The 17,872-nt window shown below is 38.7% G+C and overlaps 1 protein-coding gene across 6 annotated transcripts in view; it reads right to left on the reverse strand.

Moving 5' to 3' along the window:
• The window catches only part of ELOVL6 (ELOVL fatty acid elongase 6), a 365,824-nt gene that overhangs the window by 11,140 nt on the left and 336,812 nt on the right, over positions 1–17,872 (reverse strand). For all 6 annotated transcript variants that reach the window (XM_067036486.1, XM_059066176.2, XM_067036487.1 and 3 more), the window contains one exon: positions 10,628–10,779. In XM_067036486.1, the coding sequence (XP_066892587.1) occupies positions 10,628–10,779 (152 nt within the window). The remainder of the gene's footprint in view (positions 1–10,627; positions 10,780–17,872) is intronic.

Consider the following 17,872-nt stretch of genomic DNA (forward strand, 5'->3'; position numbering starts at 1 on the left):
ATGACTATACTATTGAAAGCAATCTACGGATTGAATGCAATTCCTATTAAATTACTAATGGCATTTTTCATAGACCTAGAACAAAAAATCTTAAAATTTATATGGAGACACAGAAGACCCCAAATAGCCAAAGCAATCCTGAGAAAGAAAAACGAAGCTGGAGGAATCAGGCTCCCTGACTTCAGACTATACTACAAGGCTACAGTCATCAAAATAGTATGGTACTGGCACCCAAAAAATCAATGGAACAGGATAGAAAGCCCAGAAATAAACCTATGCACCTATGGTCAATTAATCTATGACAAACGATTCAAGAATATACAATGGGGAAGAGACAGTCTCTTCAGTAAGTGGTGCTGGGAAAACTGGACAGCTACATGTAAAAGAATGACACTAGAACATTCTTTAACACCATACACAAAAATAAACTCAAAATGGATTAAAGACCTAAATATAAGACTGGATACTATAAAACTCTTAGAGGAAAACATAGAACACTCTTTGACATAAATCACAGCAAAATCTTTTTTTTGATCCAGCTCCTAGAGTAATGGAAATAAAAATAAACAAATAGGACCTAATTAAACTTAAAAGCTTTTGCACAGCAAAGGAAACCGCAAATAAAACGAAAAGACAACCCACAGAATGGGAGGAAATATTTGCAAATGAAGTGATCAACAGGGATTAATCTCCAAAACAGACAAACAGCTCATGCAGCTCAATACCAAAATAACAACCCAGTCAAAAAATGGGCAGTAGGTCTAAATAGACATTTCTCCAAAGAAGACATACAGATGGCCAAAAAGCACATGAAAATATGCTCAACAGCACTATAAGTATTTGAGAAATGTAAGTCAAAACTACAATGAGGTATGATCTCACACTGATCAGAATTGCCATCATCAAAAAGTCTACAAACAATATTTTTCTTTTAGATTCTACATGTAAGCTATATCATATGATATTTGTCTTTCTGTGTCTGACTTACTTCACTCCGTATGACAATCTCTAGGTCCATCCATGTTGCTGCAAGTGGCATTATTTTGTACTTTTTTATGGCTGAGTAATCTTCCATTGTATATATGGAACTTATTTACAAAACAGAAGTACATTCTCAGGTGTAGAAAACAAACTTATGGTTACCAGGGGATAAGAGGGTGGAGGGATAAATTGGGAGACTGGGATTGACATATACATACTACTATATATAAAATAAATAACTAATAAGGACCTGCTGTATAGCACAGGGAACTCTACTCAATACTCTGTAATGGCCTATATGGGAAAAGAGTCTTTAAAAACAAAAAGTGGAATATGTATATGTATAACTGATTCACTTTGCTGTACACCTGAAACTAACACTACATTGTAAATCAACTATACTCCAATAAAAATTTTTTAAAAGTCTACAAACAATAAATGCTGGAGAGGGTATGGAGAAAAGGGAACTCTCCTGCACTGTTGGTGGGAATGTAAATTGGTAGAACCACCATGGATAACAGTATGGACGTTCCTTAAAAAATGAAAAATAGAACTACCATATGATCCAGCAATCCCACTCCTGGGCATATATCCAGAAAAAAATGTAATTTGAAAATATACATGCACCCCAATGTTTATTGCAGCACTATTACTATTATAGCCAAGACATGGAAGCAACGTAAATGTCCATTGACAGAGGAATGGATAAAGATGTGGTATATATATATACAATGTGTATATACAATGGAATATTAGTCATAAAAATGAATGAAATAATGCCATTTGCAGCAACATGGATGGACCTAGAGATTATCATATTAAGTGAAGTAAGTCAGACAGAGAAAGACAAATATATGGTATCACTTATATGTGGAATCTTAAAAATGATACAAATGAACTTATTTACAAAACAGAAACAGACTTTGAAAACAAACGTATGGTTACCAAAGGGAAAAGGCAGGGGGAGGGATAAATTAGGAGTTTAGGATTAACAGATACACACTACTATATGTAAAATAAATAACCAACAAGAAGCTACTGTATAGCACAGAGAACTCTACTCAATACTCTATAATAACTTATTTGGGAAAAGAACTTGAGAAAGAATGGATATATGTATATAAGTGAATCACTTTGCTGTACACTTGAAACTAACCCAACATTGTAAATCAACTATACACTAATATAAAATAAAAATTAAATTAAAAAAATTAAATAAACAAAAGGCAAAAATAGGAAAAGAGAAAAAAATTATCTTCTACTGTATTTACTGAAGAGGATAATAGGAATATTTTGGTACCAATGAATCAAGTGATAAAAAACAGAATGACACACATTTTTATGAAATTAACTTTGAAAAAGCTTTCCAGGATCTATCAAAATTTTACTAATATTATCCCCCTTGAAGAAAAAGGCCACTGTTTTTTCAGTCTAATGCTCTCCCATCTGAGCTATTTTGACTATCCAAAAGATCACTGTTTCTAAGGTAGAGAATTCATATTATAGAAGCAAGAATGGTGCTCAGGCAGGTAGATGCTATTAATCAGCAGTGATTCTCTTAAAAGTCTAGGGGTTCTGAAAAATATACTTTAGAACACTTACATAAAAATGGATGAAGAGCAAGCACAGTAACAAATACAACCGATTCCATTAATGAGTCCAAAAAAAAAAAAAGCATCTGCCTGCATAAATCCTGTTTCTGTCCCATGTGAGACAGAAACAGGATTTATGCAGGGAGACGCTTCATTCTCTTTCCTATCTCTGTGGTTTTCAGATATGGGAAAAACCAATATCCTTCATGACCTTTGGTGAACTCGAACTTGACTTCTTTTTGTATAACAAGGAGATCTAGGTGGTCCCTATTCTTATTCTGAAATTTAATTAAGCACAAGGGAACTTAGTGCTTACCCTTGTCTTATCCCTCATACTTCAAGGATGCCCTAAAACATCTCATACGAAGGAAGGTCAGATAATGCTGGATCTTGGAAAGACCTTTAAGGTTCTGATGGCTGTGGTTAGAATAATACAGGTGGTGCCCCATTCCATTCAGCAGGAGCTATTAGTTTATTTCCCTACTGAACTGTTAAACATTATTACTTCGTATAGTGCAAAACAAAACTACAATGACGTATCACTTCACAGCAATCAGAATGACTATCATCAGGGAACCATCCTACACTGTTGCTGCAAATGTAAATTGGTATAGCCATTATGCAGAACAATACTGGAGGTTCCTCAAAAAAGTAAAAATAGGGACTTCCCTTGTGGCGCAGTGGATAAGACCCCACGCTCCCAGTACAGGGGGCCCGGGTTTGATCCCTGGTCAGGGAACTAGATCACACATGCGTGCCCCAACTAAGAGTTTGCATGCAACTAAGAAGCCTGCCTGCCTGCCACAACTAAGACCCGGCGCAACCGAATAAATAAATATTTAAAAAAAAAAAAAAAAAAAAAAAGTAAAAATAAAGCTACCATATGACCCAGGAATTTCGCTCCTGGGCATACATCCTGAAAAGACAAAATCTCTAATTTGAAAAGATACATGCACCACAGTGTCGATAGCCACACTATAAGCAACCCAGTGTCCATCAACAGATGAAATGGATAAAGAAGATGTGGTGTATATATGCAGTGGAATATTACTCAGCCATAAAAAAGAATGAAATATCGCCATTTGCAACAACATGGATGGACCTAGAGAATACCACACTAAGTGAAGTCAGACAAAGACAAATATCATATGCTATCACTTACATGTGGAATCTAAAATATATACAAATGAATTCATTTATAAAACAAAAACAAGACTCACAGACATGCAAAACAAACTTATGGTTACCAAAGGAGAAAGTGGGGGCAGGGCGAGGGATAAGTTAGGTAAACAATAAAGATTTATTGTATAGCACAGGGAACTATATTCAATATCTTGTAATAACCTATAATGGAAAAAAATCTGAAAAAAAAATAACTGAATCGCTTTGCTGTGTACCTGAAACTAACACAAGATTGTAAATCAGCTCTTCTTCAATAAAAAAGTCAGCTGCTACCTAGGGAATATGAAAAAACAACAGAAGACAAACAAAATACCCCAACATTATTATTTCTTATTTGTTTAGAACAGGAAAGGAAAATTTTCAGCTGCTGCATTTCTGAACCTCTTATAAAATTTTCTTTGAAGTTCTCGTCTCTATTATGAGATGCCTAACATATTAGCCTGTAAATGTCAGACAGACTAATAACAATCTATGGTGATAGTAACTCTCACTTGTATGTTTAAGGGACACAACTAGTGTTAGGAGACCTGGGGTCTACTTACTTATGTTAAACTGTGCTATTTTTGTGTGCTTGTCAAAGATCCACTATTTCTGTGTAATTACTACTCTGCGCCTCCCTTCCTTCTATGGACTATAACGTAGACACAGTAATTCCAGGCTACCTTTGTTCCCATACAATATTCAAACATATTGTAATAAAAGTTATTTGCCTTAAAGTAATGAGCATTTTATCCTTTTAAATTCTTTAGATTTAATTTTAACTCTATCTCCACTTTTATGTTAAAACTTTATTGGCTAAAGAACGATTTTAGTGTGGGAAGAGTGGTAGGGGACAAAACACAGACCATATTAGAATGGGCTAACATAGAAGCTACAAATCTGGAATTGAACATAGCTTTGTGTTTTTCCTGTCTGAGTCGGGGTGGTGGTCTCAGGCTTGATCTGAGACACACTAGGTGTTTCCATTTAATATGGGGAGGTGGGGGCAAAGGACATGTCATGAGATCTTCAAAATGAAATTAATTTAGATACACATAAGAATTTTTTCTCAGAACAGCTATGCAGGATGATAGATGGAGTAAAGAAGATGAGGATCTTCCAGTATTGGTCTGGAGCCTCTCAGGAGTAGCATTCCAACGCCATATCAAGATTACTGTCCCCAAGCAGGCCACCAACCCAGAGAAGGGTAGTTTGCCTTGGGTGAGAGGAAGTTGGTGGGGTTCCAGAAAGAGCTCCCCAAGACCTCTCACGGTTCTTTTGATATCACAGCTGAGATGCAACAGTCACGTAACTCTGAGAGTTATGAATTATTTTTCCTCTGGGGAAAACCACTTAATAACCCAGTTAATTTGTCATGAGCCAGTTACACCAAGCGGATGGCACTTCCAGGCCTGTCAAAAGCTACAGAGTGACCTAGAAATACAAACAAAAGATAGGGACTGTGGATGCAATATTGGCCAACCAATCTTTCTTGGCCAAAGGTCCTGTTAGCATTATGGAAAGAATTTTGGCCAAGTGTAAGCAGTGGGGCTTCTGACTCATGAACGTTTCGGCCATGTTAACATATCTTAGCTTCCTCTGGCTCATGTTCTTTACCAGTCTCTGTAACCTTTGGTTCAGCTATTTTCCATCAAGAGCCAGCCTCCAGGCAGGACCTGGCGATCACATACCTAAGTGTTCCTCCTGAACTATGCCTTCTGCCCACGTGCTATTAAGTGTAGCTCTGTGTGCAGCTCTGGAGAAGTTCATGAGCATTTAGCAGCCCCAGGGCATGCACGGCCACCAAGAGATGGAGAGCCCACTGTGTGTGTGGTTTGTTACAGACGGCTGTGCCCCTCTCTTCCGAGAGTTAGCTGGAGCTCTGCTGAGTCAGAGTTTCAAAAACAATGACAAGCTCAACTGAGCAAGGACCTAGACTCAGAGCAGATGTTTCCAAGTTCTAACAAAACAAAATCTCAGCAGGTTTTAATATAATTCAAACAGCAGTCACTCAAAGATTTTGGCACACAAAGCAGGTTGGTGGCTCTCTTCCCCTTACTTATTCTAGTAGATTGTAGCCCTGGAATTCACTGAAATGAGCTCATTGTTCTCTGCTGAAACAGAAAGCCCTTCTTGCTATTAAGAGTCTAGTGAAGGGGGAATGTTAGTGTTTAACGGGCCCAGAGTTTTCCGCTGGGGAAGACAGAAGTGCTGGAGATGGATGGTGGTGGTGGTTGCACAACATTGCAAACGTCCTTAATGCTGCAGCCTTGTACACTTAGAAATGGCAAAGTTTATGTATGTTTTGCCGCCATAAAAACCTACTTCAGTGAAAACTGCAGGCATGCAGGTTTTGGGGGGAAATAGAGTTTCGGTATTGAACACTGAAGAACTGTTCTTTTTTTCTCACAAGACCTTTTCTTTCTGGTACACATAGGGAATCCAGAATCTTAGAGAATTGAAAAGAAGAATTGGGGACCTAAAAATAAGAAAAATTCTGAGTAATCCAAATGCATAGAGCTTTCTTGATTAAATAGTAGCGACAAGGTTTTCTAAGAGTGAAAAACAGGGAAGGAATTTAACTTCTCAAATGAACAAAAAAACCATCCAAGCACACATGTTCACTAAATTAGGTGAACTGATTTTGGGATCTGTTCTGATTCAGCAGTTTACCTTGGGAAGACTGCTATCAAGTAAGCCCCAGGATATTTGAAAGAGAATAGTCATATTTTAAGAAATGAAAAAGGGTACTCAGACCATGAAAATATCGGATCTGAAATTACATGAAGAATTGGTGTCACACACTAGCCTCATTATTTTTGATCTGTGTCAAGTTGGGGATTTAATTTTTTTCAGCTCTTCAGCCCATTGTCAACACTTCAATCCCACGTTTGAAGTGTGAAGGAATGGATTGTTTGATATCCAACCCATCAACTATTGTGGTGAATGAGGCCTCTCCAGGGAAAGCAATGATCAAGCCAGTGGCACAGGGGACTAGAGTACAGCTCCTTCGGGCTCAAGAGGGAACAGAATTGTGTCCAATTACAAGGTCTACAGGGGGCAGGAGGGAGTGGCATGTTCGGGCCTAGATTAGTTAAGACAGTAATTGACCAACATGCTCAGGACCAACAAAACTCCAAAAAGACAGAGGATTATAGCACAAGTACCTCTGAGTGATGCACTAACAGTTCTCATCCACGAATCCTAACTTGTCCACCACCTTAAGACGTTGGTGTCCATCTGGCGTGGAAGCTGGGAGGACAGACAGCACAGGGCTACTTACGTCTCTGAAGGAAAACGACCACTATGAATGGGTTGGGTGGCTCTTCAATCTATTATTCCTTCAAAAGGTAGAAGGGACTATTTTATTCTCAAGTCCCTCAAACACAACTGGGTAAAACTCAGAACACAGACAAGCAGTCCTGGCAGGGAAAGGCACTTCTAGAAGCAAAGACTGAAGTAGCTCCTTTGCAATTTGAGGCTTAAAGGCCAGAAGCATAGAGGCACCTTTTCTGATTTAAAAAAAAAAGTACTTGTTGAGGGTAGGCAGGTGGAAATTGTAAAGGTGTTCAGGGGTGGTATGTAAGGGGAGTCAAGTTTCATGCATTTACTGTATTCATGTATCTGTAGTAAATTCTTCATCAAAAACACAGGGGGGATTCATAAGGATACTTATTATACAGAATAAAGTATAGGGGGTCAAGGGGATATGATATCTCTCAGTTTGAATAATTCTCTAACTTTAATAATGTATGAATTTATTTTAAAGGAAACGTCACAAAAACCCAAGAGAAAAAATACATGCTCACATTCTCAGACCCACACCAGTTTCAGGAAAAGTGATCTGACTCAGAGACTCTATGACTCTAAACGAAGAAAGAATCACTATGAGAAATATAGCTGGCAAGACAATCTTTTCTTTTATTCCTACATGAAGACACAAAATTAAAATATCCTCATAGAATTTTGAAATTCCTAAAAAACACATCTGTAGACTTTTAGGCATTGTCTGTAGCTCCAAGTCTGAAAAACACTTCTCTGGCCTAAGACGTTGCAGCTAGTGGTCCTAATTCAAATACTAAAAATAGTTGCGTGGGGGCCTGGTACATTAAATTCATATAATACATTTCTTTTTTTGATAAAGTAGCAATTCCATTTCAATGTTTTAAATGCCTGGCCCATGGTAGGTGCTTAATATAAATTTATTAAAGGACCCACACACCTATGGTCAATTAATCTTTGACAAAGGAGGCAAGAATATACAATGGGAAGGGGTGTGGGGAAGTTGGCCAGCCACATGTAAATCAATGAAGTTAGAACACACCTTCTCACCATACACAAAAATAAACTCAAAATGGCTTAAAGACGTAAATATAAGACATGACACCATAAAACTTAGGCAAAACATTCTCTGACATAAATCTTACCAATGTTTTCTTAGGTCAGTCTCCCAAGGCAATAGAAATAAAAACAAAAATAAACAAATGGGACCTAATCAAACTTACAAGCTTTTGCACAGCAAAGGAAACCATAAACAGAATGAAAAGACAACCTACAGACTGGGAGAAAATACTGGCAAACGATGTGACCAACAAGGGCTTAATCTCCAAAATATACAAACAGCTCATACAACTCAACAACAAAAAAACAACCCAATTGAAAAATGGGCAGAAGATGTAAATAGACATTTCTCCAGAGAAGACATACAGATGACCAACAGGCACATGAAAAGTTGCTCAACATCGCTAATTATTAGAGAAATGCAAATCGAAATTGCAGTGAGGTACCACCTCACACCAGTCAGAATGGCCATAATTTAAAAGTCTATAAATAACAAATGCTGGAGAGTATGTGGACAAAAGGGAACCCTCCTACACTGTTGGTGGGAATGTAAATTGGTACAGCCATTATGGAGAACAGTATGGAAGTTCCTTAAAAAACTAAAAATAGAGCTACCATATGATCCAGCAATCCCACTCTTGGGCATATATTCAGACAAAACTATAATTCAAAAAGATACATGCATGCCTATGTTCATAGCAGCACTATTCACAATAGCCAAGACATGGAAAGAACCTAAATGTCCATCAACAGATGAACAGATAAAGAAGATGTGGTACATATATACAATGGAATACTACTCAGCCATAAAAAAGAACAAAATATTGCCATTTCCAGCAACATGGATGGGACTAGAGATTATCATACTAAGTGAAGAAAGTCAGAAAGAGAAAGACAAATACCATATGATATCACTTATATGTAGAATCTAAAATATAACACAAATGAACTTATCTACAAAACAGAAACAGACTCACAGACGTAGAGAACAGACTTGTGGTTGCCAAGGGGAAGGGGTGGGTGGGGGAAGGATGGAGTGCGAGTTTGGGGTTAGCAGATGCAAACTATTATATATAGAATGGATAAAAAACGTGGTCCTATTGTATAGCACAGGGAACTATATTCAAAATCCTGTGATAAACCATAATGGAAAAGGATATATTAAAAAAGAATGTTTAGGTATGTATAACTAAATCACTTTGCTGTATAGCAGAAATTAACACATTTTAAATCAACTATACTTCAATAAAAAATAAATTTAAAAAATTTATTAAAGGAATAAATGAATGAATCCATACTAATGCATTTCACTCTCAGACTGTTTTCATACGCTGTGTGTGTGAGCGCTGAAGTTTTTTCCCCCCCGCTGCTCTTCCTTTGTCTTTGACCTGGGAAGACAGTGGTCGAACCAACAGTTCAAACCAATTGTCAGCACTCTGTAGGCATCAGGTTACAGCCTGAGGTGGAGAGCGGCTATAGGTGGCGGATGCACACATGGGAGACACGTGGTATCCATTGTGAACAGACACAGGGGCACCTTTCAGAAAGACTTGATAGCTAATACTGCAGGTGACTTACAGTGAAATTACGACCTCTAATCCCCTTTTTAGGAGAAACAGGAGACGGAACACAATCTATAAATAAAACTTTTGAATGAAATAAGCCAATTCTTAATTCCAGATAAAAACATTAAGAACCCCAGAGGATGGACAGGCGTCCCCTAGGGATATGTACCAGCTTATGAGATGCTGGCCAGCGCTGCTCATGGATGAACTCAGAGCTTATTATCACTGGTGGATCCCTTTCTCTGGCAATAGAGATATTTTCCTGGGGAACCGTGTCTGTGTCAAACACTTGCTACTTAATTTTTCACTGTTTCTGCTAACTTGTGCCACACTTATATTAAGACTATTAAAGAGTTAAAGGAAAAACCTTAGGAATCTACATATATAGATATTGGATTAATTTCTAAGCCCCAGTATTTTGGATTAATTTCTAGAAGATGAACTACATTTCCCTAAGGCCTATTTCTTTGATGATTAAAATTAAACAACACCAGAAACTAACCCTTAATATTTCGTTAATGAGAACATGAGGATACCCAAACAAAAAGCTGAATTTCCTAGTCTGTGTCCAAACTCCAGAGCTGAAATTACACTTCGATGTGGGACTGGGAAATAACTGTGTGGCTAACTTTTCCCAATATTCTAATATTAGCTCAGCTGTTAATGGCCTCAGAGAAGGGGCTGGGTAGATGTTATAAGCCTCTGGAAGTGTGTGTTCAGTAAGGCTTGGATACGTGCATGTTCTATGTAAACTGTTCTGCTCTTCATATTCAATGTACAATTATTTAAAAGAAGGGAAGGAGGGGAGAGAAAAAAAACAGTGGAAGTTAGTCAAGAACGCAAATTCATTCATTGTAACTTTCCTGCAACCAGTAAAACAGGACCTTCAAATTATTTCTTTGTTCGTTTTTCCATAAATACTGTGGGCGTGTAGCTACAAAGGGGTGGGGGTTTAGGGGAGGAAATGTAAGGAGAGAAGACACTCACCTAGTTCGGGTGCTTTGCTTAGCACAAATGCATAAGCCCAGAATTTGCTGACAGGTCCATTGTAAAAACCCTGGTCACAAACTGAATGCTTCAGGCCTTTGGTCATCAAAATGTACACCATATAAGCACCAGTTCGAAGAGCACCGAATATACTTCATAATGAAAAGAGAAAAGAAACAACATTCAGGAAAATAATTTCACATCTGACATTAACCATTCTTAGAAGACTGCCATTGGCAGGAAATAGGTAGAGAGGCATCACAGTCATTTGCATTTACCCAGAAGCATTTAAAAATGTTTTGTAAACAAGAGTAGGAAAACTCCTCAGTGCTTTCTTCTGAAGGCCATGCCACTTATCCTGAACCAGTGTTCCAAAAAGAGGTCATGGAAAAGGGGAATGGATCCAGGGCAGGATCTCAAGAACTCTGATAACCTTTGTGTTTCAGCTTGAGAACTATCCCGTGGGATGAGATGGGGTTGGCTGAAAACGCCTGGAATTATCTCACTTCTGTCCTCTGTCCAATCAGGCTCCAAATCGCCTGGCTCTGTTCCCTGAATCTCTCTCCCTCTAATCCGTCTTTCTCACAGAAGCCAGAGGAAGAAGGCTTAGCTCTGCTCTCAGACCCCCGCCTCCACCCGCCAAAGTCCATCCAGGTTCACTCCCCTGAGCCCCCATAACCATTCACTGGCACCACTCCGACACTGTCCTTCAGTGCCCTGTACTGTATTTGCCTCTACATAGGCACAGGTGCTCAAAGATTGTTGAAAAAGTGAGATTGTTGAAAAGAAAACTGACATATGGACTTGTTATCAAGGAACTGCTGAGGAAGCAGGAGAGCTCTGGAGTGTGTTGAGCTCAATGATGTAACACGAAGTATGAAAGGACTTGGCAACCGGAACAGGCAACCTCCATCACGTAGTGAAGCCCGTACACGTGTGTTCCAGAGTTCACAAGCCGCCCGCATGACTGAAAGGAAAGCTGGCTGACCATGGGGCGAGATGTGTTTACCCACCCTGTTTCTGGCAGCATTCCCTTTTTAGGTTCTAAAAGTCAGTTAGCATAGAAAACAAATTTATGGTTACCAAAGGGGAAAAGGGGGTGGGGGAGGGATAAATTAGGAGTTTGGGATTAGCAGGTAGATACACACTACTGTATGTAAAATAAACACCAAGCTCCTACTGTCTAGCACAGGGAACTATATTCAGTATCTTATAATAAACCATATTGGAAAAGACTATGAGAAAGAATAATATATGTGTGTGTATAACTGAATCACTTTGCTGTACCCCAGGAACTAATAACATTGTAACTCAGTTATGCTCCAATTAAAAAAGGAAAATTACATTAAAAACAACCAGGGGATAAACTAGTGAACAACTACTGAAATGAACAGCAGCCTCACCCAATAGGGAAATAGGAGTTTTCTTTCTTTTCAGAGGCATTACCATTTATTTAAAATGTCTTAAGTGCTGCTCCCGACTAAGTCATTCCACTAGGCTACCCCGTCCGCAAACATGCATCCACCGGCGAGAACTAAAGGTCAACTCTGCACAGAACCAAGGTAATGAAGTTGAATTCCTGGCAACTGCCTATTAGGTGGGGATTTTGTGAGTAGCTTCTCTAATGACATACGGCCTACATTAAACAGAGTTACTCTTTCCAACATATAAAACAATCCTGCATAGGATTATTGGTACGATTTTACATTTGTAGATCCTGTTTAATCCTTCAGCGTCTCCCCACTGCACTTAGAAGGTAACCCCCAGCTCCTCAGTGGGACCTGCAAGGCTCTGAATGACCTCTCCTTCCCCCCCTTTCACCTTCCTGCCTGCTGTTCTCTTCCCATTCACCGTGAGCCAGTCATTGCAGCACTTTCTGATCCTTTCAGTTTTCTGCCTTTTCCTCTTCTTAGGGAGCTTTTTTCCCCATGTTCACTTGACGGCTGCTCCTTCCCACTTTCTTATCTCAAAGAAATGTCCCCTCCTGCTGGAATGACCTAAGCCTTTACAGTCAACAAGCCGTCCCGATTTGGGAATGGAGAGTTGGACTGCATTGGTAACGTCAGGTAATGGAGATTTTGCCGTCTTACCTGAATTGATTTTTCGTGGTTTGTCCTTACCTCACCAGATGATGGCTAAATTTTCATATGAAAAGTTGCCACCGTCACCAAATTATTAGCAAACTGGGGACTGACTTGCTGCTATGGAAGGTATTATGGAAATATGGATATGGCATGTCCATTGAGCATATAGAGCAGACACTGTTGGCTGCCTGTTCAAGGGCCAAGTCCCTTTCTCCTTCTCCGTGTTAAAAGAACCCTGATTTTGTCCAGGTTCTCCCAACTCATGAGTCCCCTAAGGAAGGTGACCTTATCTTCAATTTAGGAGTAAAATCCTAATTACCTAAGCAAGTTTTCGTAATCACACTCCCCTTACCAGTGATTTGTTAAGATGGGCACTGACCCAATTCTAGCCAATGTGATGTGAGGAGAGGGCTGCTGCGGGCCTTTTAGGGAAAGGTTTCCTTACTCACTACCACGTATTGCTTGGAAGTGCAGCAGCCATCTTGCAACCAGGAGGGAGCTGCCTTGAGGCCAAAGCTAAGTCAGAGAGGATGGCAAAGTATCCCTTCAAGATGTGACTGAGTTGCTGAGTTAACCAATCTTTCAGTGACCCCATCACAAGAGTTCTTGTTTTGGGGATAAAACTTTCTTACTGTATAAGCTATTTGGAGTTTTGCTTTTTATTATTTACACCCCAAAGCATCCCAGCAGACACAACACACCAGAGACTTCAGGAGACTTCTGAACACTAGTTAACATTTGGTAGCTGTCAAATCTTGGCCAACCCAATACATCTAGTCATAGACACTGCTGGTGAACTACTTACTCTATCAGTTATCTGCCTTTCACAGACCAGTGGGAGATATGTCAGTGACTTTTGTACAAGCCAAAAGCAAAGAAACACACAAATGACACACTTTCGATATATATCGGTCTCTGCTCCTTAGCCCCAGACCTATGACTTTTCTGAACCATCAGTACATTATAGGGATCATGTCTCTCCCCACTGAGTCAAGTCCTCAGGAAGCTGAGCCCATCCTCTACTATATTTTGCTGCTAGACTGTGTGCTTCACACATGATCAGAGTAGATCCAAGGAAAGTAACTTTGGAATAATTACTACCTTTTTATCTTCCTGAGTCTCAAAACTCATTGTAGTTTAACTATACCTAATTTCTTAAGTATCGGCACAGCTATCAATCCTTTCATTTGTTAAATATTTATTGGCCATGTTCTAGATGCTGGGGTGACAAGAATCGATACACTGACTCTGGCTGCTGCTGTTGCCGCTGCAAGACTTCCGAGGAGGTGGTATTAGAATAAGGCATAAATACGTATCCAAACTTTGAGGGTTAGGGCACGAGGAGGTCATTTCAGAGCACTGCAGAGTTGAAAGTTTAGGTATCATGGTGACCCACAACATTGCTGGCAACAAGAGCATAGCACATATTATTGTCCCATATCTGGACATAAGCCTCACTCCCTAAGCTCTGAACAATAAGGCTGACTCAAAACAGAGGACAGTGCATTTTTCAGGGAAACCCTCAGTGCCAGCCATTGGGCCTATGTGTCTGAGGGCAGAGGCGCTTTGTTGTGATGTGACAATGGTACTGCAGGGGAGCCGTCGGGGAGCTGCTTGGCCAGTGGGATGATTGTTATTTGTGGGAAGCCAGTAGCTCTGCCTCTGGCACATCTCAGCCACTGTACGCTTTGGAACCATACAGCTTTTTGTTATAACTGGGCACAGGGCACAGGGTCCTTAGACTGTGATACTTAAAGGGAACAAACATTTTTTCCCCCCTAAGTTACATCATCTTGATGTGATGCAAGAGACAAATATGCAGCTTATGTTCTGCTCTGCCCAGTCCTTACTCATACTTCTGGCGGATATTACTAATCAATCTTGACAGACTCTCTGGCTATGCCTGGACATTGCATCAACATTCCCAACCACTATAAGCCAATACCAATAGATTAGAGCTACAAATGTCAATCGCAGTGCTCTCATTTGCTGGTTTAATGACTGGAAAAATTACTTAAGCTCTCTAAGTCTTTGTTCATCTGAAATAATAATCATACCTAACTTGTAAATTAGTTCTATGAATTTTGTAGAACCATATAAGTAAGGTATTTAGTTAGCACAGAGCCTCTAATATATAGGTGCTGAATAAAACAGTTTTTATTGTACTATTATGATTTTATTACTATTTATTGTTGTTATTATTGCTGCTTTACTTGGTTTGTCCTTCAATGTTGAAAATCACTTTTAACTCTCATCTCACTTTATCAGGTAAGAGCAGTTAAGTCTCATTATCCCTAACTGAAAGTCAAGGAAACTGATATACTGAGAATTTGATTTGTCCTAATGATTATTCCTGTTATTAAGTGTTTTATTGTTAAGTGTTTATTAAGTGTTTTATTTCATGAGCCAACTTTTCACAAAATAAGTGATAGCAAGTTTGCAGTAGAATGTGAAATGAGCATTTCCTATAGAACATGTTGAGGGAGAGATTGTTGATATAGAAAAGCATCTGGTTCATATGAAATTTATCTTTCAATCTGATGATAAAGGTTATTCTAAATCTAGGGCCTCAAAGAGGCCGAGAGTCTGGGCCATTGTGTTTAATGAGGGCAGATGACTACTTACAGCTGTTAAGGTCACAAGAGCATCTTTTTTTTTTTTTTTTTTTTAAAGAAATACATACTTTTTCCTACCAAAATCTAGTTTTGATTATAACAGTTAATGGAAGAGCTCAGTGGACGGTGCAGCGGATGTTTCTGCCCCCTTCAGCTACGTTAGGCACAATGCAGCAAGGAGCTCTGGAGGAGATCACAGCCTGATTAACTGAGGCGCTTCTTCTCTATCAGATGTTCTGGATTTCTGGTCCAGAAGAAGCCTGTTTCGTCATCATTAATCATTTGCCACAGATGTACTCAAGGAAGTGCCAAGAATGCCCATCGGACTGTTACTGTGATACTCTGGGGGTGGGGATGGGAACGTTCTCTTCTGTACCATATGCATTTCTGCATTGTTTGACTATTTTAAAGCAAGCAGATATTAGACTGACAACTTAAAAAATCTATTTTTTAAATAGGTGCCTAGTTACAATTTATACATCGAATAAATAATCACAATGGTACTAGCTTGCAACTTTTTAGTATGAGGTTGAGATACAACACTAATCCCTGATCAACCCATGGGTGACACACTGGAACTGGGACTGGTGAAGAAAGACTGACTTATTTATTGGATCAACACCTATGTCATCAACATCCGCCAAGTGTCAGATATTATAGTACTCACTGGGTCAGCGAGAGTCTCTACAGCTCATTGTAGGAGACAATAAACATGTAAATAAACACATTTCAAATTCTGACAGAACAATTCATGGTGTAAGTACTGGGGTCCTTTCTAAAAAGGCTTGAGAGATATGGCTAATCTTCTTTCAAACCCACACTCTGACCACGAGGTCTGACTATGTATTTCCTTGAGAAAAAGTTGAATAACTCTGTATTCTAGCCTTCCAATTTTAATGCCAACTGGAAGTCAAAGTGGAATACCTCAGTAATGACTATAAGAATTCCAGAATTCTGCCCTGTGAAGAAAAAGCCTTGGGTATAAATCATCAATAATACTTTCAATTATTTCTGCATGAACACTAATAGCTGATAAAAACCACTTTAGCATTGCTCCCTTCTTGGCCCTCAACTTAGATGTAAGGTATTTTGGACTCAAAACAAGGTTTCTCAAGGACTTTTTATTATGAACCGCCAACCACACTGACCCCCTTCCCCCTCCCCCCTCCCTGCTAACTCAATAACCAAAGGTGCATTTACTTCCAGGATTGAGCAACAAAAACGTTTCATTACACTTGTATCCTATAATCAGAAAAAGAAAAAAGAAAAAACTTGTGAAATTTTGTCAGTTGTCAAAACATGGGAATGGCTGATCTAACAGTAGCAACTCTTTATAAACATGGGAGAGGCCACTGATTTTCCTGATAACAAACTTTAACTGCCATTAGACTCTTTTAGACTCTGACAACTGTCCTAGTCTCTGAGAGTTTCCAGAATAGGAAGAATACTCAATGATCCCAGAATAGGTTAAAGCAACTTAACAACAACCAAAAACTTACCACGCTTGTGACAGGGAATGATGGCATCTCCATATCAGTATCATGTCTCTAACGACAACCCACCTTTCCACACTTGATGACAGGTATCCTTAATAGAGAATGTCTATTTTAGTTTGGTCTAGTCTGGTCTTTGCTAAAAACACAGTATCATGTCTCTATTGACAACCCACCTTTTCACATTTGATGACAGGTATCCCTAATAGAGAATGTCTATTTTAGTTTGGTCTAGTCTGGTCTTTGCTAAAAACATATTTTTCAATAATAATATAACAAGCCATCAAAGTGTGAAGTTTTTTTTTGTCCAATAAATCAGCAGTTAAATGGGGATATACATCGTAGTTTTTAAAAATTTATTTTCTCTACTCTTTCTCCAGTAACAATTCAGAGTGTACATTTTCACTTTTTACAGAGTGATCATTTCTAGGTGTGACTCATCTATCTTGATTGGCATATTTAATTGCATATCTCCATTAGAAAGTTTGAAGTTCCTTGTGGATCAAGAAACATGAGGTTAAAATTGCATTTTATACATACACACACACACACACACACACACCAAAATTAAAAATACACACATCTTTTGAAATCTTGCCATTTGGGACAACGTGGATGGACCTTGAGGGTATTAAGTTAAGTGAAATAAGCCAGACTGAGAAAGACAAATACCATATGGTTTCACTCATATGTAGAATATAGAAAACTAATAAACTAATAACAAAGATAAATGAATAAACCAAACCAAACAAAAATATGTAGATGTAGAAGAAAGAGTGGTGGTTACCAGAGGTGGAGGGTGAATTGGGTAAAGGGCATCAACTCTAGGGTGATACTAAAATTTTGGTGGTGAGCACACTGTAGGGTACATGGAAATAAAAATATAATATTGTACACGTGAAACGTATAGTGTATGAACCAATGTTACCTCAATTTTAAAAAATTAATAAAAAAAGCAAAAAGATGGTTAGGACATAATGTAAATGTCCTAATATAATTGACATGAGAATTATTAAATAAATTACAATGAACACAATACAGCAATAAAATATA

This window comes from Kogia breviceps, chromosome 6 (genome assembly GCF_026419965.1).
Source record: "Kogia breviceps isolate mKogBre1 chromosome 6, mKogBre1 haplotype 1, whole genome shotgun sequence".
NCBI classification, from domain to species: domain Eukaryota; kingdom Metazoa; phylum Chordata; class Mammalia; order Artiodactyla; family Physeteridae; genus Kogia; species Kogia breviceps.